Below are 21729 nucleotides of genomic sequence, written 5' to 3' on the forward strand. Positions count from 1 at the left end.
CATTTATACTATTTATATTAACTATTTTATTAGAAGGAAGAAATTTTATTTTTGTACTATTTTATATTTAAAGTAATAATATTAATAATGTTTAATATTTTTGTTATTGTTGTCATAAAGCATTCATTCATTCATTCGTTCATTCATTTATTTATTTATGATTTATTTATTTATTTATTTGTATTGTTTTCTGTCTGCAAAGATACACCATGGATATGATGCCAAAGTGTTTCGTTTCACTCTGGAGACACAATTTTTCGGAAGATTTAAAAAGAACAATTTGTGAACAGCAAAAGCTAATTTGAGTAGAATTGTATAGACTCAGTATAGAATATTGTTCCTCAAAGACATCGATGAAAACGTGAAGATTTCGATTGACGTTTTGGCGATCCTGTGACCTCTGACCTTTTGCTCTCACCCATGACAAAAACCCAGCTGAGACCTGTGATTGTTGATTGTGAAACTTCCTCTCTCTCTCTCTCTCTCTCTCTCTCTCTCTCGCTCTCTCTCTCTTTCTCTCCTCTGGTGATTTGACCTCTGAGAGACACATGACCTCTGACCCCGAAGCACGGACCAATTGGAGGTCTGTGTGAATTCCGGGAAGCCAATCGAAGTGCAGATTCCACAAAACGAGTAATATTACATAACCTGAGACAGAATGTGACATCAGAGATGAATTAATAAAATAATGCAGAAAGGTTTGTGGGTTAAGCTGCCAAACACACACACACACACACACACACACACACACACATAAAACACAGTCTGTCAACGATGGACAACATGAAGACACAAAACAAATACTGAAATTCCAAGACTTTCAAGCAACAGCTGTCCCCTTTGACACACACGCACACGCACCCACACACACACACACACACACACACACACACACACACACGCACACATGCACACACACACACACACACACACTTTTAGCCTCTAGGTGTTTCTCTCCTTTCTGTTTCTGTCTCTTTCTCAAGCACTACTAATTGGCCACACGCTGAGTAATGTGACCAATGGGCTGCTGTGCTGGCGTTCTTCTGTGTGTGTGTGTGTGTGTATGTGTGTGTCAGATGAGTGTATGAGTGTGCTCAGGAGCTGATCAGGGTATCTCAGGCTCCCTGTGTCCTGTACAGAAGAGTTTTTGGAAGACTCGCTGAGTTACAGTTGGACCTACAATTTTACAAAAGTTTAGACTTTCAACTCGTGGGACAAAAGAGAGACAAGCGTCCAGAGGAGACCATTGAGGTGAGAGACATCATATCTCTGCACTTATAGAGTTGTGGACGAGTCGTTATGTCCAAAAAGATATAACTTCCTGAGACGTCCTGAGACACTTACATCAGTGAAGGTAAACTATTACAATGGAAAAAAAAATGTAAACGAAATGCGTATGTTCTAAAATTAATATAAAGTTTATACATCATTTAATGTAAATATAAAGTTATAAAGTTTGACTTTGTAGAAAAGTTAAAAACAATAAGTATACAGAATAATAAGAAAATTTATTTAAGCTGGAGTCCTTAAATGTAAAAATATAAGGTGTAGTTTAAAAAAGAAAACTACAATATTGTAAAATATAGACTAGTAGAAAATGTGCATCATTTTTATAAAAAAAAAATAAAAATAAAGTAAAGAAGTTTAAAAAGAAGTAAAGATAGAAATTTAAGTAGGAGTCATAAAAAAAAAAAAAAAAGAAACAAACCCTTAAAGAACAAATGAAACGTTTGGATTTGTAGAATATTAGCTTTCGAAAACATTGTGTAGTAAAATGTAATAATTTACTGTGATAAATAAAGCACAGGAGCTGAACTTGATTAAATGATTATAAATATTACACACTGGAGTTTACATAGAAATGATTATAAATATTACACAGCGGAGTTTAATGTTGACATTAATATACAAACTGAACATAATGTTAAATTGAAAATTAAGTTAAAAGTTTTGTTTTTTATTTCAGAATATAGTGAAATGATAAGAATCTTCATGTAAGATTTCATGAAGAAATCAAGAATCGATATCATAACAAAAATAAGTACACTTTATAACCCACTTGAAAGGAAATGGTACATTCTGATTAGTTCTCGTTCTGGAACTTTCTAGAAAATTATTGTTATGTGAAGTCCGTCTGGGAGGGCACAGTGGCTTAGTGGTTAGCACGTTTGCCTCACACCTCCAGGGTTGGGGGTTCGATTCCCGCCTCCACCTTGTGTGTGTGGAGTTTGCATGTTCTCCCCGTGCCTCGGGGGTTTCCTCCGGGTACTCCGGTTTCCTCCCCCGGTCCAAAGACATGCATGGTAGGTTGATTGGCATCTCTGGAAAATTGTCCGTAGTGTGTGATTGCGTGAGTAAATGAGAGTGTGTGTGTGTGCCCTGCGATGGGTTGGCACTCCGTCCAGGGTGTATCCTGATGCCCTATGACGCCTGAGCGGTAGTGAATGAATGAAGTCTGTCTGAGTTTGTATCCTAAATCCAGCATCCACCTTTTAACCTGGAACAAGTTCAATTGGGTTTATTTTGTTAGTTAGTTTGTTTTTTTTGTTTGTTTGTTTTTAAGAAGCACATGTGTGTTTAGTTACATATCACGTAAAGTATTAAGTCTATTTATATTTAATATATAATAGTGTGTGATTTGACGGTTTTCCCCCTCGCAGTTCGCTCAGGTGTTGAATGTGAGGTTGAATGTGAACCAAAATAATGACGTGCACTAGCTAAATATAGTCTGGAGGAAATACGGTGGAGGAAACATCAATAATGTAAACAGAAACTAAAAAAACACACACACACACACACATGCAAAAATCTATGAAATTATGAATTTCTGAAATTGACAAAAAAAATTTTAAAAAAAGGAAAATATTTTGCATAAAGAAAAACATGACAGATATGAACATGTGACATAAGATTAATGTAATTAATCAGAATTAGAATCAGAATCAGAATTCATCAGGTTTTATCAATTTTATTGGCCAAGTGTGTTGATGTTGACAAACACAAGGAATTTGGTTCCAGCTGTTTGTGACTCTCAAAAGTACAGACATAAATAACACTATACTATACAAGACAAGACAATACAGACAATGTGAGACAATACAGACAGTGTGAGTATTAAATATGAATACAGTATATATGACTGATCAGTTATATACATAAAGTGTGAGAAGTGCATTGTAGTGCAAATAACAGTATTGTGCAATATTATGCTTTTGTACAATATACAGCAGCGGTAGTGTGTGTGACGTATACGGATGATGTGATGACTGACAGTCATGATAATGCGGTACTTATAGATATGAAGCAGTGAATATAATTAATTATGGTGAGTTGTTGATCAGGGTGATTGTCTGGGGAAACAAACTGTTCCTGTGTCCAGCGTTTTAGTAAGCAAAGTTCTGTAGCTCCTGAGAGAAGGGAGAAGCTGAAAGAGGTTGTGTGTCCATGGTGCGAAGGGTCAGTAGTGATTTTTCCTGCCCGGTTTCTGGTTCTTGTGTCGTACAAGTCCTGGGGGGTGGGCAGGGGGATGGCAATTATTTTTTTCTGCTGTTTTTACTGTGCGTTGCAATCTGTTTCTGTCCTGTTTTGTTGCTGCACCAAACCAGATGGTGATGGATGTGAACAGGACAGATTCAATGACTGCAGTGTAGAAATGCATTAACAGCTCCTGTGGCAAACCATACTTCCTTAATTGACGTAATACAGTAAGTACATCCTCTGCTGGGCCTTTTTGATGATAGAGTTTATGTTGCACTCCCATTTCAGGTCTTGGGAAATTTTAGTGCACAGAAACTTGAATGTCTCCACAGATGACACCGGGCTGTTAGATATTGTAGATATCTAGGAGTAGTCTTGTGGGGTCTTTCCTAAAGTCCACTATCATTTCCACAGTTTTGAGGGTATTTGGTCTCTAGGCTGTTCTGACTGCACCACAGCACCAGACGTTTCACCTCCTGCTGGTATGCAGACTCATCGCCATCTTGGATGAATCCGATGAGTGTAGTATCATCTGCAAATTTCAGGAGTTTAACAGTTTGGACACTTGAAGTGCAGTCATTAGTATAGAGGAAGAAAAGCAGTGTGAAGAGGACACATCCCTGACGGTTGTGTCACACACACACACACACACACACACACACATACACACACATATACAAACACACATTCAAAAATATTATACTAATATTTTTTCTTAAACACACTACATTCTAATTGCACTCGACAAGCTCAATTCTGACTTTGTGGAAGTTTTATATAAGATTAGTTATTGTTGTAGTTCTTGATGTAGTTCTTGCTGTATTTCTTGCTTTAGTTGTTGTAGTTCTTGATGTAGTTCTTGATGTAGTTTTTGCTTTAGTTGTTGTAGTTCTTGATGTAGTTCTTGATGCAGTTCTTGTTTTAGTTCTTGATGCAGTTCTTGTTTTAGTTATTGATGCAGTTCTTGTCTTGTATTTCTTGCTTTAGTTCTTGATGTAGTTCTTGATGTAGTTTTTGCTTTAGTTGTTGTAGTTCTTGATGTAGTTCTTGATGCAGTTCTTGTTTTAGTTCTTGATGCAGTTCTTGTTTTAGTTATTGATGCAGTTCTTGTCTTGTATTTCTTGCTTTAGTTCTTGATGTAGTTCTTGATGCAGTTCTTGCTTTAGTTCTTGCTTCAGTTCTTTATGTATTTCTTGCTTTAGTTCTTGTTGCAGTTCTTGATGTAGTTCTTGTTGTAGTTCTTGCTTTAGTTCTTGTAGTTCTTCTTCTAGTTCTTCTTGTAGTTCTTAATATAGTCCTTTTTTAATTACTGTAATATTCATGTGCTTGCTTGTTTATGTTATTGTTTCCATAGAAACAGCCCTTTGAGATTTTGCATGTGGCCAAATAATAATAAAGGATAATGAAATGTTAAGAAGAAAAATCACTGATATGGTTAAACTTTCTGTACAAATGTGTTTATTTGAACATTTACGCTTTGTTTGTTATAAAATATGATTTTATATGATTACAAATAGGAATTGTAATGAATTATAAACTGTAATCTTGACAAAATGCTTCTCATGGTAAGAAATTCTGAAAAAAGTCTTTATGAAGCGGAAAAGCGTGTGCCATTCTCAATCATGTGCCTATTGTGAATGAGTCGAATCGCCTATAAGAGCTGTTATTTATGCAAAGCTTTGCAGTGCCAAACCTGTGTTGAATTTGGCAAAATTGTTGATGAATTAAATAAAGTGTGTACTGTTATTATTCTAAATAGTAATGTCATTTTAAATACTGAAGCTGATCAGTACTATTTGTAGTCAGAAACTCTTACAGTCATAATTTTAGCTAGTTTTTGGAAAATTTTGAGCATTTTCATTGCTTATTTTTGCAGAAACAGAACACAAGTTGAACTTGGCATTATTTATTGGCCAATAAATAATGCCAAGATATTATTGTGTTTTGATATTTTGATATTATTGTGTTCATTTACTCCACTAAAAACTGAAACGATTCAAAAATAGACTTCATTATGAGAACTGTTGGAACCAAATGAACCAAACTGTACGTCTTCTTGTCTCCTAGTCATTTATTATGTATATTTCATCAATACATAATAATCATTTGAACTGAAGGAACTCAAATGAAGTCCAACATGCGTCATCTGTTCCCGAAGGTTCAGTGTTTAATATATAACTTATGTTCACACCTGATTATCCGATTATTTTAATAGTTAAAGTTGAGAGACGATTGATTCACCAGTTAATCGGGACTGTAGTGTGAACGTTATTAAATAGTGTGTACATTTTTAGAGCTAGTCATGTAATCAGTGTTTAGATTTTATAGAGTCAGAGCTTTAGGATATGAGGATTTTACTGGTGAAATTTACAAACTGACTGATCTGATTAGGGACTAAATCCCATTAAGCACTATCTGATTAAGAATTGATTTAGGACTAAAACCAATTGTTGCATTTAGTTGTAAAACACCTTCATATCTACTGATTTGTAGGGAACGCTGTCTTTCCTAAGCTACAGTAACTAATCACATTTGATAAATTAAATAGGTTAAGAAATCAGAGGGTAGAGCCGTCAGTCGGTATTGACCACCATTGTGTGTTTAAACGGGCAACTACAGGAGCGACTGTTCAGACTAAAGGTGAAAATCTAGACTAAAGGTTTGATCTGTTGCCTAAATGTATAAATTCACTACAGTTTATTTTTTAGAATAAAAAAGTTTAGATGTAGGTCTATATGATTACATAGAGTACAGCTCCAGATATTTACTGCACTTCATTCAGGCATAGGTTTCCCATGTATACAAGATTATATAAGGGTCTTATTTAGATTCTTCAGTTCCTCCATAATGAACACATACATCATCATCAGCTGCAGCAGCAGCCTAAATATCCTACAGGAAAGACATATTGTATATTCGGTCATTCTCTTACATTGATATCGATCTCATATCCATCTCACAGACTGTGATAAGATATAAAACTTTAAATTTAAGCGTTCTAATATAATGCAGATCTCTCAGGAATAGTGTGAACTGGAAACAACTGGAAAATGGAAATAAATAAATAAATAAATAAATAAATAAATAAATAAAAGTTTGAATTTTGATATTAGCGTTTGAACAGATAGAATGTTTTTTTTTTAATTTAGTGCAAAAATGATTTAGAAAAAAAGGTGGCACAAGGTCATTTTCTTTGCACAATACTGTTATAACAATAATAAATAAATAAATAAATAAATAAATAAATAAATAAATAAATAAATAAATATTTACAGCAATTAAATAAGGCAGAAATCATCATAGTACAGATTGTAATTGTACATTTCTTTTAAGTGTAATATATTCTGGTGTGTGTGTGTGTGTGTGTGTGTGTGTGTGTGTGGTCAGTTCAGTCATGAGGAAATTTCTTTCCTCTGGCCAAGTGAGAATTTCTATACACACACACACACACACACACACACACACATTTGACTTACTATCCTTCTGATTCCTCGCATGAGCTACACCTTAATCTTACCTGAACTGTAACATCTCTACGTTTTATTTATTTTCTTTTAATAAAAGTTTGCATACGGTCAAAACTGAAAAATCTTTATTGGGACATTTGGTCCATCAATATATATAAACACACACAAACACACACACAATCTAAGACAAACCACCGATCCCTAAGGCATACATTCTGTATATGTGCATGTGTGTGTATGACACTCACATGGTCTGCTGAAAGACAATGACCACTTTGTGTGTGTGTTTGTGTGTGTGCGCGTGTGTGTGTTCATGCATGCGTGTAATATATGCTACAGTAACTTGAATTTGTAGCTAAGTAAATGAGAATTTAAAACCAATACTGGAACAAAACACACACACACAAAACTACACACAGCCAAGTCAAATAGACACCTGCAGCCCAAAGTTTCCATTTACACTCAGAGCAACAGCCATAATAGTGAATTGGTGACTAAACAACACACACACACATACACACACACACACACACACACACACACACACACACACACACACACACACACACACCTTTAGATAACATTTAATAAAGTTAAAAGCAAAACATTTTTTCTCTTATTTTCCCTCTTGGGGAATTTATAAGTGATCACAGTTGGTCACTGAATGACACATTGCACTTTCATCCATTTATACTTATAATTAACCTTGTAGGACATCTGCAGAAGAAAGACAAAAAAGTTTCATATCACACAGAAACACCAGTGAGAGTAAACTTAGTGTTTCACTGGCAAGAATCACAACTATTATGTAAATGTGTTTATTATTAGATTTAGATTATGTCCATCATATACAGTAAGTGCTACAGAAACTAAATATAAATCTGTGGGCTGCTTTTATAGAAAATTAAATCAACACCTACTGAAATGACAGATTTGAGAATTTGGCTCATCGTTTATCATAACATTGAATCAAAAATTCTAAAATATAACATGATACTTGTCCGTCATCATGCATCAGAGGCCTACGGATTTACATGAGTCCATTTTGGCGTGATTTTTCCACGCTAAGCGAGTTCCATGCTGTATGGCCCAGCAGGCAGCCCGGGTAAACATTAGCTCAGCTGCGTGTGTCTGACAGATGCCGAGGAGCAGGGTCAGTCGTTTCACTCGTTCTTTTTTTTTCTACCCTTTTTTTCCATCCGTCACTCTCGGCTCGCCTCCGCAGGCCCTGCAAGAGGGACTCAGAAACCTGGTTTGAGAACGGTCGAGTGCAAGCAGCAATTGTTCAGGAACACACAAGAAGTTCTGCAACTCAACGACATGCTTAGCAAATATTCGAGAGCTGGAACAGGGTCAGCAAACACGCTCGTAATGCTGTACACAGTGGTCAAATTGTGAAAACAGTGGAAGGGGGGGATGACAGGATCAAACTGTGAAGGACCCACCGGACTTACCATGGCAGACGTCAAAAAGTCTAACTGCACAAGAAAATAATGAACTGAACACTTCCTTCCACTGCACTTCGCTTCAGTGATTTAATCTATAATTAGTCAGAAGGTTTTTCTTGTTCTTCAATAAGCAGCGGCTGATGACTAGCACTCACGTTTTCATAGTAACAATTTAAAAATTTGTGAGGGTTTCTGTAAAAGGACGCAAAGCTGTAAATCTTCAAGCGATGGAAAGTGAGGGAAAGACCGCTTGTAGCTGCTACGACGTGCGTGAGAACAGAAACCTGCTTGTTTCGCAGAGGTTCTAAACCTTTAAACGTAGCTATAATGGATAATAATTAGCTTTGTTGTGGTGCGATAAATGTTGATCTGTATGATGTACTCGTTAGAGTACAACAGTAGATTTTATTACTATTTAAAATATCAGTCCCTTCAAAAATTCACGCAAAACCAAATAAACTTTGTGATATTTCGTGAAGCTCGCAATTTTTTTTTTAAACGACTGCAGAGAAGAATCCTGTGCTTTTGCGAAGTAGTTTTCCACTTAAAAACAAAAACTATTAAATTTTGAAAACAATAAAAGCCACAGCAACATCAATCGTTTTTTCTACAAGTGAACAACAAATCCTAATTATTAGCAATTTTGTTCATAATCACCAACAGAACATCAAGGCTAATTGTTTATTGTTTATTAGTAATTCACTGGGCATGGCTTTGACGAACCAGCTGCATGAGTGCTGGTTGTGTTTGCGTGAGTATATAAATTAGAAGCGTACAGATTTATATTACGAATTACGAGATATATTACGAAGCCCCGCCCCATTATTAAACATTCGTCCAATAGGCTCCACTCCCTCAAAACATTAGAGTAGTGAAGGAATCATTAAGATAATTGTTAATGTTTAAAACTGTGAATGAAAATTGCTGCATAAATTTTAAAATTTGGAATATAAACATACTCAATGACGTATAGTTTTATTTACAAACTACTTTAAAACATTGTAGTGAATTAATTTGTGTGTCCTTTTTCAAAAAAAATAAATTGTGGTTTGCGGAATTTTGACGTACCAACGAGTGCAACGAGTGTGTGCATGCATTTGTGTGCATCTTGCATAAAGTAACTTTGCAGACTTGCTGAGTCACACATACCGAGTTACACTGAGCCTCACACAAATCCACACACACTCACACCCACACATATACACATAAAGAGCCAGCATTGGTATTCTCAGTGCACACACAAACAGCACCGGATACACACGGTTTGTGTGTGTGTGTGTGTGGTGTGTGTGTTAGGCTCCCTCTAAACAGTTCATTCAGATGGAGACGTTCTGCAGACTAACATCCTCTCTTCTGTGTTTAGGTGACACAAAAGTGACAGATTTTAACACTTATTTCTTTTCCATTTAGTGGGGTGAAAGGGGGCGGAGTTTCACATTGGGTTTCATCCAATGAGAACGAGCGGATTTGTTAAATAGTGCTTTGATTGTTTGATACTCGGAGTTACAGAGTTACATCCATATATAAAGAGGACAGAGAGGACTGAGGGACCAGAGCATGTATGTGTGTGTGTGTGTGTGTGTGTGTGTGTGTGTGTGTGTGTGTGTCTGCATTCTCAAAACACTCCAGCATACTAAAGGTATTTATTTATTTATTTATTTATTTATTTATTTATTTATTCATTCATTTATTTATTTATTGATCATAATAGAACATAATCTATTTGTTTCTAGAATATTTTTCAAACCTTATTGATTGAAGTTTAAAATGATTTTTTAGATGTATGAATGAAGTGTGTGATTAATCAGCACTGACAGATCGAATGCTACTGTAAGAGCAGAGAGAGAGAGAGAGAGAGAGAGAGAGAAATGGGAAATGATGTGAAAGAAAGAAAGGAAGGGAAGACAGAGAACAGCAGAGAAGTGAAGAGAAAGAAAGCCTGCCATTGAGAAAGGGCAAAAAAAGAGAAAGGTAAAAGAATGGAGAAGAAAAAAGAGGACATAGAAATGCAGAGTAAGAGAACGAGTGAATTTAAAGAGACACGGAGGGGGGAAGGAAAAAAGACAGAGAGATAAAGAAAGAGAGAAGCAAGAAATGAAACAGGAAAGACAGAAAGATGCACGAAATGTAAATAAAAGGTGTAAGAAAGAAAAAAGAGAATGAAGGGGAGCACCAGTGAGGGGATTAAGTTAGGGGAAGATGGGAAGAAAGGTAAGAAAGTAAATTAGGGAACAAAAGGAAGAAGAGGAAGAGGGAAGATGGGAAGACAGAAACAGAGAGAGTGATCCTCTGTAAAGCTGCAGCTAGTGCATCACATGAAGTTTATACACTGTACATGAGACACACACACATACACACACACACCTGCGTGCTCCTCTCAGCAGTCTCATCTCTCTGTTCCTCGCCCTCGGGGCATCATGGGCATTTTGTGTGTGTGTGTGTGTGTGTGTGTGTGTGTGTGTGTGTGTGTGTGTGTGTGTGTGTGTGAGAGAGAGAGATAGAGAGAGAGAGAGAGAGAGAGAGAGAGAGAGAGAGAGAGAGAGAGAATAACAAAGAACAGATCAAAGAACAGATGAGATGGATGGAAAGTCCTCAGAAAGAAAGTGGACACATGTCATAATTTCAATATAATACTGGTTACCTTTTATAGTGCAGTGTGTATAACTGTGAATTGTGTATGTATGTGTGTGTAAATTGTGTGTGTGTTCACGCACATGTGTGTCTGTTCAGGTCATTGGGTATAATTCTGCAGTGTGTGTGTGTATGTGTTAAGGTCAGTGTGTATAATTCTGCAGTGCATATGTGTGTGTGTCTTCAAGTCAGGGTGTATAATTGTGCAGTATGTGTGTGTGTGTGTGTGTGTGTGTGTGTGTGTGTAATTATGCAGTTGCACACACACACACACACACACCACCAGAGTTATTGACTCCATAAGATTATCATGGGATCTTCACATGATGTTTAGACCTTCACACACACACACACATTCACACAAACATACACAGAGAAACTTTTCTGTCTGTCTCTCTGTCTGTCTGTTCACTGTGTTCCTGTCTCACTATCCTCAATTCTACAATCCTACACTCCTATCTCAATTCCTGTCTCACTCCAATCTTTTAGATAAACACAGCTTTCAGTACAAATCATTTCTGCAATGTTTCACTCCAATGTCCCAAATAATTTAGAGAAAAGGGATTAAAGTTTACACACACACACACACAATATTGTAAAACATCACTAATTAAATTACCTTCCAAGTACAGCAGCTCTCTTTCTCTCTTTCTTGTTCTCTCTCTTTCTCTCTCTCTCTCACATCTTTTCAGAAGTAAATAATTTTAGTTATAAACCTTCATGCATTAACTACATTTCACAGAATGCAGCAGAACAAGACTTATTGCTTACACAAGATTTTACATTTACAGCATTTATCACATGCCCTTATCCAGAGCGACTTACGTTTTATCTCATTTTTATACAACTGAGCAATTGAGGGTTAAGGGCCTTGCTCAGGGGCCCAACAGTGGCAGCTTGGTGGACGTAGGAATCGAACACACAACCCTCAACACCTTAACCACTAGGCTAAAACATCCCTCAGTTTAGATTCAGAATTTTTCCCCCAGACTTTCATTTATCATTTACACTCTGTTGTAATGTGCACAATGTTACAGTGTAAAAATATATTACATAATTATTATTATTAATATATCTAAGATGTAAAGCTTTATGCAGACACACGACCACTGAACACCGGAATACTGGGTCCTGCTTGTTATTATACTCTGAGCGTTTTTTTCCCGTAGGCGTGAAATGTTGCAGAAATGATTGGAAGTGAAACCTCACAGCAGAACCTGGTGAAATCGAGCAGGTTCCGGGTCATAGAGAATGTGCTTTCAGCGTATTTGTGCCAATCCTGACAAAGTCAGGGTGTGTTTAGGTCTCCTGTCTCTTTGATTTATCTCCTGAGACCAAACACCAGAGACATTTCAGTAATTAGTGTGCGAGTATGTTTTAATGATTACAGCTCAGTTCAATTACAAGTAATTCCATCAAGTCCTGGTATAAAAGCTAAGTCCTGGACTTTGTAACCAGGAGACCTCGGTCAAACCGAATCATCAACCGCACCTCTACCATATGGAATGTAAGCACAAGGTGTGTAAGGACTGTGTAAGACCTAAACTTTAAACTTTCTTCACATGCCTCCTGCTGTGGTACCAGAACAACAATAGCTGAAGAGGTCTTCCATTCGAAGATCTCACCTGGCCCTACAATGCAACACAACAAATAAGGAAGTCAAAGCAATATCTGTACTTTCTGAGAAGCCTGAAGAAATTTGGCATGACTGCCCTTCTGAACTCCTACAAGGTATTATCGAGAGCATTCTTACAAGCAGCTTGACAGTCTGGTGTCTTTGTCAAATGGTAAGAACTGCTCAAATCACTGCAGGAGCAGCCTAATGATCACTGAAAGACCTTGAGTAGGTGCTTTCCATGATGGTCAGAGGTCAACGTTGGCACTGTGACTGCTCTACAGCCATGCAGGTTTCTGCACTGTGTGTTCTGTCTCCTTTTTATCAAAGCCAGCATTAACTTTCTGCAATTTGTAGCAGTTTGTACAGTAGCTGTTCTGTGGGATCGGACCAGTCTACCTAGCATTCGTGTCCACAGGTTGACCTGTTGTCCATTTTTGAAACACTTTTAGAAGGTACTAACTACTGCATGCAAGGAACAACCCACAATACCAGATGCTCTGACCTAGTCATCTAGAAATCACAATTTGTCCCTTGTCAGAGTCGCTCAGATCATTATGCTTGCCCATTTTCCCCATTTCCAACCCAACACTTTAAAAACTGACTGCCTGATTTATCCCACCCCGTGACAAGTGCCACTGTATCGGATTGGTATTGGCGCCGATCCAAGCATTTTGAGTGGATCGGGTATCGGTGGTGCGTAACCGATCCTAATCCGATACCCATGGTCAGAGGCGTCGGAACCATTATATGTTCGTGGGACAGGACCCACCCACTTTTTAAGACCAATAATATTGGACCCACCCATTTTTACCGTCTCTATTCAGCGCATATGTCTTTTTTTTATTACTTTTCAGAGTGCAGAGTGTGTGTGTGTGCCGCCAGTCGTATCCATTCTGCTTGAAGAATGCCCTAATAAATTTAACTCCATTCCGAGTTTTACCTACAGCATTGACCACGCTCCTGCTTCCTGAAATCCATGGGCGTCGGAACCGTTATATGTGTGTGGGACAGGACACGCCCACTTTTTATTTGCTTCCGATGCCCATGCCTGTGGTGGTTTATTAATGAACAGCAAACATCATAGATTATTGCTTAAACTTATAAGAAAAATACACTTATATATTAAATTGCATGAATGAAAATAAATATAATAAATTTATGGGAAATATGTTGCACAACCGCCTGCACATTACAGGCAAGTTTAGCAGGCGCCCTTTCCATTTACCTCAGCGCGTTAAACATGTCGCTCATTTGGGTGCAAGGTTTATGCAATGTGTAATACATTTTGCGTTGTGTTTCAAAAGTTCTAATATAAGATTCACTTTAAAATATTGCCTTCAGAAAATAATTTAATTTAATAATTGCAGTATATATGGTTTAGATTGTTATACCACTAACTGTTAAAAGTACTGTTTGCTGCTGCATTATTGCTTTTTTAAGGTTTCCTTTGTTTTCATTTATCATCCAGTAATATGGACATTTTTGTATTTCTTTACCAGAAACAAAAAATCTTAATAACTAATCGAGTTGGTTACAATTCTTTAGTTTTAAAGGTAGAAAAGAACACAGATATCGGATCGGTATCGGTCGATACCGGCAAACGCTGGTATCGGAATCGGATCGGAAGAGAAAAAATGGTATTGGTACATCCCTAACTGTAACCAAGTATATTTGAAGAAATATACATTTTTGTGTTCAGAGATGTATCTTGATTGCCCCCTTCAGTTCAAAAGAAGAATTTTAAAAAGAATTAGGCTTATATGTTGACCTTATCTTCTTGCATTTTTTCAGGTCCAAATCTTCATCACCCCCTACCCTCCCTTTTGGCATGGCAAGCAGCAGCTCATCATTACCACTAATGAAAACCAAATCTCAGCAGCAGAGATTGGTCAGCAAGGATGGGCGGAGTCTTATGCGCAGTCCTGCCTCCGGTATACGGGAAACATGGGTCGGGGCATTTAAGGACATGTGGGGGGCGTGGCTTTCTCTGCGTTGGCGTTGGGTCGTTTTGGCATTTTGTGGTTCCTTCCTTCTCCACTGGCTTCTCTTTGCTGTACTGTGGTATGTCTTGGCACGTGCCAATGGTGATTTGGATGTTGACCATGACAACCCACCACCCGGGCATACGCTATGCGTCAAATATGTCACAGGATTCACTGCAGCCTTCTCGTTTGCCCTGGAGACCCAGTTGACCATCGGATATGGGACCATGTACCCTAATGCAGACTGCCCCACCGCTATCGCCCTTCTTGCCCTACAGATGCTGCTGGGGCTCATGCTTGAGGCCTTCATCACAGGTACTTTTTTAAAAATTATATTCTATAAAACAAGATTAACATTTAGATTTTTTCATCGAGGACTAATTTTTAGGTAAGTATTAAAGTAAAATTATATAATTTATATTCAGTAAACTAGTTCTGAATATAAACATTTTGTTTATCACATTTAGGTTAGACAGAATTAAAGTTAATGCATTTGTATTTAAGTGGTGTTGTTTTTGTCCCAAAATACAAAATCTGTCTTATAAATATGTTATACAATAAAAATAGAAATACGTTAATAACTTCAACTCACTATAATTTGACCATAGATCTTTAACTAAGTCTAGAACAATACTATAATTATTGTTTTATTTAATTTATTAATGTGTTTGGTTGATTAGATGATTCATTCATTTTAATTACTTTTCTTTGGCTCTTTTAACTATTGTCACTGACAATAATTTTGATTATTTATCAATTTAAAACTTCTAGTAATATGTATAGCTAATGTGTAGACTTTAGATTGTAAACATTGGGTCTGTCGACATTAGGATTCCAGATCATTGAATAATGATCAAATATTTTAAATTCTATATCGCTAGATAATAACTTATAATAAATTTGGGGAAATTTTGTTCATTTACAATTCAAGTTCTTTACCGTAGCTCAAACCAGTCTGGCGGTTCACCTCAGATCTAGATCTTAAACACATCTCTGCCTGCAAAACTGGTGTTCAGTAGATGTTAAGTGCACCATGTGATTGCTTGGTAGAAAAGGTGATCCTTGTGAAATTTAGATTTAAAAACTTAATTATTCCCTGTTTTCTTTGTTTTCCTCTCTCTCTCTCTCTCTCTCTCTCTCTCTCTCTCTCTCTCTCTCTCTCTCTCTCTCTCAGGTGCATTTGTGGCTAAATTCTCCCGTCCACAGAAGCGCTGCAGTGGAATCTTGTTCAGCCCTAAAGCCGTGGTGTGTGAGGTTGAAGATCAGCGTTGTCTAATGTTTCGTGTGTGCAACCTGCTCTCAAGGCCGCTGGTTGACGTGTGTGTGAGTGCTGTGCTGTATGAGGAACAGGTCGACCACACAATCCGCCAAACCTCCCTGGATTTCCTGTTGGATGGCTTGGGCTCGAGGCCCTGCCCCCTCTTCCTTTCACCTTTGACCTTTCTTCACCCCTTGACCCCAGACAGCCCCGTGAATCGTGCCATGTCCCCTTCAGGCCAGTCGCAGTTCGAGCTAGTGGTGTTTCTTTCCGCTTCCCAAGAGGGCACTGGATCCGCCTACCAAAAGAGGACGTCCTACTTGGCTGATGAGATCCAATATGGCCGCCGTTTCACCAAGGCTGTCCTGCATGAAGAATGGCGAAACAGCACTCAGGCCATGCGCTATTTCGACACGCACATATGCCCACTTATGGGACCCAACAATTACAGCAACTCTCGGGACAAGGAGTGTGTGGTACAGGTCAATGGAGACGGTAACGATGCAATGGAATAGCTGTGTGTGAGTGTTTGTGTGTGTGTGTCCTACATTTTTCCTCGTCCACTCTGTGCACATAAAAGTACATTTCACTTGAGAACAACTTTCAGATAACTTTTACATTTTATTCCATTAATGCTAATCACTACATAGAAATTGGTCACATGCTAATCACTAGCTAGTACCTGTCTAGTTGTTAATCACTAGATAATATCTGATTGGCTTTTAATAACATTTCAAAACATCATTTGAAAAACAAATATTATTATTTCACTCAGTAGAGTAATTCTGTGCTAATTGATAGACACAAAATTGCTATGAGGATGCAAATCATGCTGGAGTATGGAAGCAACCAGCAAGCTTAAATACAAGCTAAATCCTATGTAGCCAACCATTTACAGCTTTTCATGATTGTTTTTTCTAAATAACAATCACTGTGATTATGATACACTGCAAAACCACTAGCTTTTTATTTCAACACCACAGTCCAGAGTGATGCCTCAGATCTACTCCTGGGCTTCAGCTAAAAACTTTAACATTTTGTGTTTTCCCTTCTCTGAAATGCCCAGGTCAACATTGAAAATAAGCTCCTTCATGAAATCGAGATTCAGAATAGAAAAAACTCATATCTTTCACCTTCAAGGACTGAATTTGAACAACATTGTTCTTCTGAATCTGAATCACACCATCCGGACTTGAAAACAAAGGAACAGCAAGAAACGGGGATGAACATTTGTGTGAAGTTTTGAGAATTAACAATTATTAAGTGATGATTTTAGAGTACGCTGCTGATAGCTAAACAATACTACTGCTTACAGGCTAATAAATAAGCATCAATGTGCCAGGTGATTGTGGTACAAATTAGCAAAACAGCATTCAAATATTAAAGCTTGGAAACAGGCAGACTAGCTAGCCACTTGAGGGAATGGGAACGCATTTGTTTGTTTTCTGTGAAATTTGAACAAAACATAAGCAACATATTTTGTTCTGAGTAATTATTTAAAGTCTTCCAAAAAAGAAATAAGTATAGACAATCCAAAAGTAGGGGGGCATGGTGGCTTAGTGGTTAGCACGTTCGCCTCACACCTCCAGGGTTGGGGGTTCGATTCCCGCCTCCGCCTTGTGTGTGTGAAGTTTGCATGTTCTCCCCGTGCCTCGGGGGTTTCCTGCATGGTAGGTTGATTGCCATCTCTGGTAAATTGCAGTGTGTGATTGAGTGAATGGGAGTGTGTGCTTGCCCTGCGATGGGTTGGCACTCTGTCCAGGGTGTATCCTGCCTTGATGCCCGATGACGCCTGAGATAGGCACAGGCTCCCCGTAACCCGAGGTAGTTCGGATAAGCGGTAGAAAATGAATGAATGAATCCAAAAGTGTTAATGTACAGAAATATTAACATATAAGCTAAGAACATTGTAGTCAATTCTTTTTAAAAATCCCATTTTATCAAGTGGCAAAGCCTGGAAAGATTTTTTTTTTGTCACAAGATATTTTTATTTTCCCACATGAAGGACGAGCAATCGATCGAATTCGCACATAGATCTGCATGATTATACTGATAGTCGCACACTGTATATTACAGTTTTTACATTCCTATTAAAACCTAGATAAAAATCTGCATTATTAAAGTACTTATCTTCTCTGAGTCTTTGCTCTGAAGGATTTTTATGAGCAGAGGTAAATCGTTAGTTATTGTTTTCCTTTTTAAATAATCAATCTAATATATACTGTAAATCAGAAATCAGATCATTTTATTTCAGTATTGGTTTTGTGTGTAAAACTTTATGATCCCTAAGAGACATTTTTAAACACTGACTACTGTTTGTACATTAAACTGTGTGGAAGGGCCTGTGACCTGTGAAAGAATTACCATCATTTTGTAACATATAACAAGAAAGATGAATTAAAATAATATTCTTAAAAAATCATTTTCATAACTTTTTGCTTTATTTGTATTAACACCAAATGTAAAATGGAACTGTAATATTTGATTTTGTTCCCATTCGATGTCCATAAGACACCACAAAGATATTTGTACTTATATACGTAGCATATTTGGTCATGTGGCATCATCTTCATCCATGTCAGCTTAGTATAATGTTTCCAAACAATGTCACGAATGTCTGGCCTCAGTGGCCTCCCATAATACATCACATACCACCGTTCATCAGACAAAAACGGAGAGTAAATCTTCCTACTCTCAGACCTCATTGGCTTTCCATAATACCATAATATAGTTTTATCGTATTTTGAGTCGTGTTTCTAATCATACGATCTAAAAGTTACACACAATTAACTGTGTGTCATGATACATTATGCTAGCCAAGTGTGATCTGTACAAGTGTCAGTTTTTGTCTGAAAATAATACCTTAATATGTATGGTATCTATTTTGTTCCTTGACCCATCAGACAGGATCAGGTGATATTATAAATTTGCTACACTGCAATATTTGCTTTATTTACCCACATTTTAATTTTGTGTAATAATAAATAATAATAATTTATGTCAATAATTAAAGTTATTATATACGGTACATACGGGACATATTATTCGGCTCACTACTGACACCTTGTGGCACAATTACTGTTAAAAGTGTTTTAGTGGAGAAATAGGTCTCTAATAATAGGTTCTAAAGGGGTGGGGCTTTTTTGTACTAATTAAGCCCGCCCACATTTCCGCCAATATACACAAAGCTCCACCCACCGAAACATGTAACATTTAAAAAAAATAGTGTAGTTGTGGTGGTTAGTGTGTGTGTGTTTTTTTTTTTTCAGGAGGAGTGTGTGTGTGTGTGTTCAGGAGGAGTGTGTGTGCGTGCGTGCGTTTGTGTGTGTTCAGGAGGAGTGTGTGCGTGCGTGCGTTTGTGTGTTCAGGAGGAGTGTGTGTGTTCAGGAGGAGTGTGTGTGATCGTTAAAATAAATCCCTTATTCTGGTGCATTTATATTATTATATTTATTATTAATGGAATTCGACACATATGCTAATGTAAAAAAGCACATTAAAATTAAGATTAAAAAATAAGTTACAATAAGAAAGATGATTTTAAAAAAATTCTGAAAAAAAAAAAATTAAAAAAATCATAGTGACCACAAATTTCCCTTCATTTCTAAACCTGATGTCATGTCGTTCATCATGCAGCTCACTTAAATATTCATAATTTACATCTCTGTGTATATATTTATTTATGTATTTATTATTCGTTAGTGTTATTTACTAAAGTATTCTCTTAAACATTCTTTCAAAAAATAGAGCTAGTCGGAGTAAAATAGGAAGCACACACGGTTAAAGCTGTGAGTGAGTGTGAGTGTGTGTGTGTGTGTGTGTGTGTGTGTGTGTGAGCGTGTGAATGTGTGAGCTACTTTAGCTACTGTTACAGTGAGGCTTTACAGCTGTGCTTCTGTATTCATCAGTAGGAGGTACACTGTGTGTGTGTGCGTGTGTGCGCGTGTGTGCGTTCAGGAGCAGAACGCAGATTGCAGCTCTTTAAAAGCAGCCCGTCGTTGTTTCCTCTCCTCCTCCATCCTCTGCTTCTCCTCTTTTTCCTCCCGGAGTTCTGCCTCAAACTTACTACGTACTGACAGCACCTGAGCCTGTAATACACAAACACACACACACACACACACACACAATATAACAAACTATATACCCTTATGTGTCTGTCCACACGTATATATGCACTCCCGAAAACTGCCATTTGATGGAGACACACAAACACACACACGCACACACACCTTGGCCTCAAAGAAGTCACATGCTCCCTTCACGCCTTCATTGGACACATTGATCTCTGAGAGACGAGCCAGTGCCATAAGAGGGTCATCATCCTGCAGCTCCCCTGCCGCGGCTCTCCTAAAGATCAGGAGAAACTGAGAGAGAGATTTGCTTTGTTTATCTGGTTATTTTCATATGGACTCTAATTTCATATTGATGGAGACTGGTGTTGATTCATTGATCCGTTGCTGTGAATCACACGCTAAGCCTAATGAATCGCTCTAAATAAATAAACGTGTTGTCATTTACGCATTCATGGATGGAGTCTCTGGTGTCAGAGGTAAGGTTATAATTAACTTTTACAAACCATGGAAGAATCTTCAGGATAAAGGACTTGAAAAAATGAAAAGGTTTTATGTTTTATTTCTTATTGAACTCAGATGACCGTAAATAATCAGACAGACAGTGAGAGGAGAATTGGGCCAAACGAGCCAGCTTAAATGTGAATGCTGATTTCATGGTGATCTTAGATAAAAAGAGAGAGACACTGTGTGTGTGTGTGTGTGTGTGTGTGTGTGTGTGTGTAATCTTATCCATATGGAATGCCTCAGTCACTGGAGAAACTGAGCGGAGACCGACACACAACAGAGCCACTGTTTTCCACACACAGCTGCCCTTATCACCTGTCTAAGTGTCTGTGTGTGCGTGTGTGTGTGTTCAGGGCTGAGTGTTACCTGGTGACCCCCAAAATATGCTTTGAATCATCAGCTAAATTTCTCACGTGCGCACACACTCTCTCACGCGCGCGCGCACACACACACACACACCCTCTCTCACGCGCGCACACACACACCCTCTCTCACGCGCGCACACACACACACACGCTCTCTCACGCGCGCACACACACACACGCTCTCTCACGCGCGCACACACACACACGCTCTCTCACGCGCGCACACACACACACACACACACACACACGCTCTCTCACGCGCGCACACACACACACGCTCTCTAATGCGCGCACACACACACACACGCTCTCTCACGCGCGCGCACACACACACTCTCTCTCTCACTCAGCATCTGCTTGAACTGAACCTCGGTGTGCTCAACCTCCTCAGTAGACAGCTGAAACCCTCTTTCAGAGTCGACTCTCTAGTGCGAATCATTTGCAGTGAGAAAAAAATCTCAGCTCTAAATCGACTCAAGTGAATCAAACCTGCTGCTGTAGTTGTTTTGTAGATTCCAGCTGCTAAAGTGAGCTACAATTTTGAGCCATAAGTACTAGAGATTTGGAGGGACATTATAATGAAAAATTAGCATTTTAAACTAATTTAAATAAATATCTAACCAATTATTTTGATTTTACAAAGACATTTAGTCATCGATATCCCTTCACTTATCGCTTTTAGCTTCAGTTCATTTAATAACATGCACTGTTCATCTAAACCAAGCGGAAGGAATCGATTTGAATTTGAATCTAATTCAGACTCCCATAGATTTTCTACAAACAGTTGCTAAAGCCTAATCACACCCCCCTACCTCTCGATAGCTGAGCTTGCCGTCATAGTCTTCGTCCACCTCACGGATCATGTTCTTCAGGCCGATGTGAGTCTGAGGAGCACCGAGCTTCTCCATC

The 21729-nt window shown here is 38.0% G+C and overlaps 2 protein-coding genes across 3 annotated transcripts in view; one reads left to right on the top strand and one right to left on the bottom strand.

Moving 5' to 3' along the window:
• Positions 1–1092: 1092 nt before the first annotated feature.
• kcnj13 (potassium inwardly rectifying channel subfamily J member 13) lies at positions 1093–18729 on the top strand. Of its 2 annotated transcripts, none has more exons than XM_060887922.1 (3): positions 1093–1251; positions 14433–14938; positions 15798–18729. In XM_060887922.1, the coding sequence occupies exons 2-3, from the start codon at positions 14470–14472 to the stop codon at positions 16394–16396; spliced, it is 1068 nt and encodes a 355-aa protein (XP_060743905.1). In that variant the 5' UTR covers positions 1093–1251; positions 14433–14469; the 3' UTR covers positions 16397–18729. The 2 variants fall into 2 exon arrangements, with proteins under 2 accessions (XP_060743905.1, XP_060743906.1); XM_060887923.1 differs by lacking the exon at positions 1093–1251 and adding an exon at positions 9931–10031.
• Positions 18730–19309: 580 nt separating this feature from the next.
• Positions 19310–21729, bottom strand: part of efhd1 (EF-hand domain family, member D1) — a 5823-nt gene continuing 3403 nt past the window's right edge. Inside the window, exons 2-4 of the mRNA XM_060887924.1 lie at positions 21633–21729; positions 20108–20242; positions 19310–19966 (exon numbers count right to left, since the gene is read on the bottom strand). The exon at positions 21633–21729 is cut by the window's right edge and continues 51 nt beyond it. Coding sequence (XP_060743907.1) covers positions 19832–19966; positions 20108–20242; positions 21633–21729 — 367 coding nt within the window. The 3' untranslated portion in view covers positions 19310–19831. The remainder of the gene's footprint in view (positions 19967–20107; positions 20243–21632) is intronic.

Source organism: Tachysurus vachellii, chromosome 15 (assembly GCF_030014155.1).
Source record: "Tachysurus vachellii isolate PV-2020 chromosome 15, HZAU_Pvac_v1, whole genome shotgun sequence".
NCBI lineage: Eukaryota > Metazoa > Chordata > Actinopteri > Siluriformes > Bagridae > Tachysurus > Tachysurus vachellii.

What these genes read in the sequence shown, in the direction of transcription:
- kcnj13 (XM_060887922.1), top strand. Translation starts at nt 14,470, where the DNA reads ATGGCAAGCAGCAGCTCATCATTACCACTAATGAAAACCAAATCTCAG. An exon ending in GCTTGAGGCCTTCATCACAG is followed by an intron (nt 14,939 to 15,797) that starts GTACTTTTTTAA and finishes TCTCTCTCTCAG; the next exon opens with GTGCATTTGTGGCTAAATTC.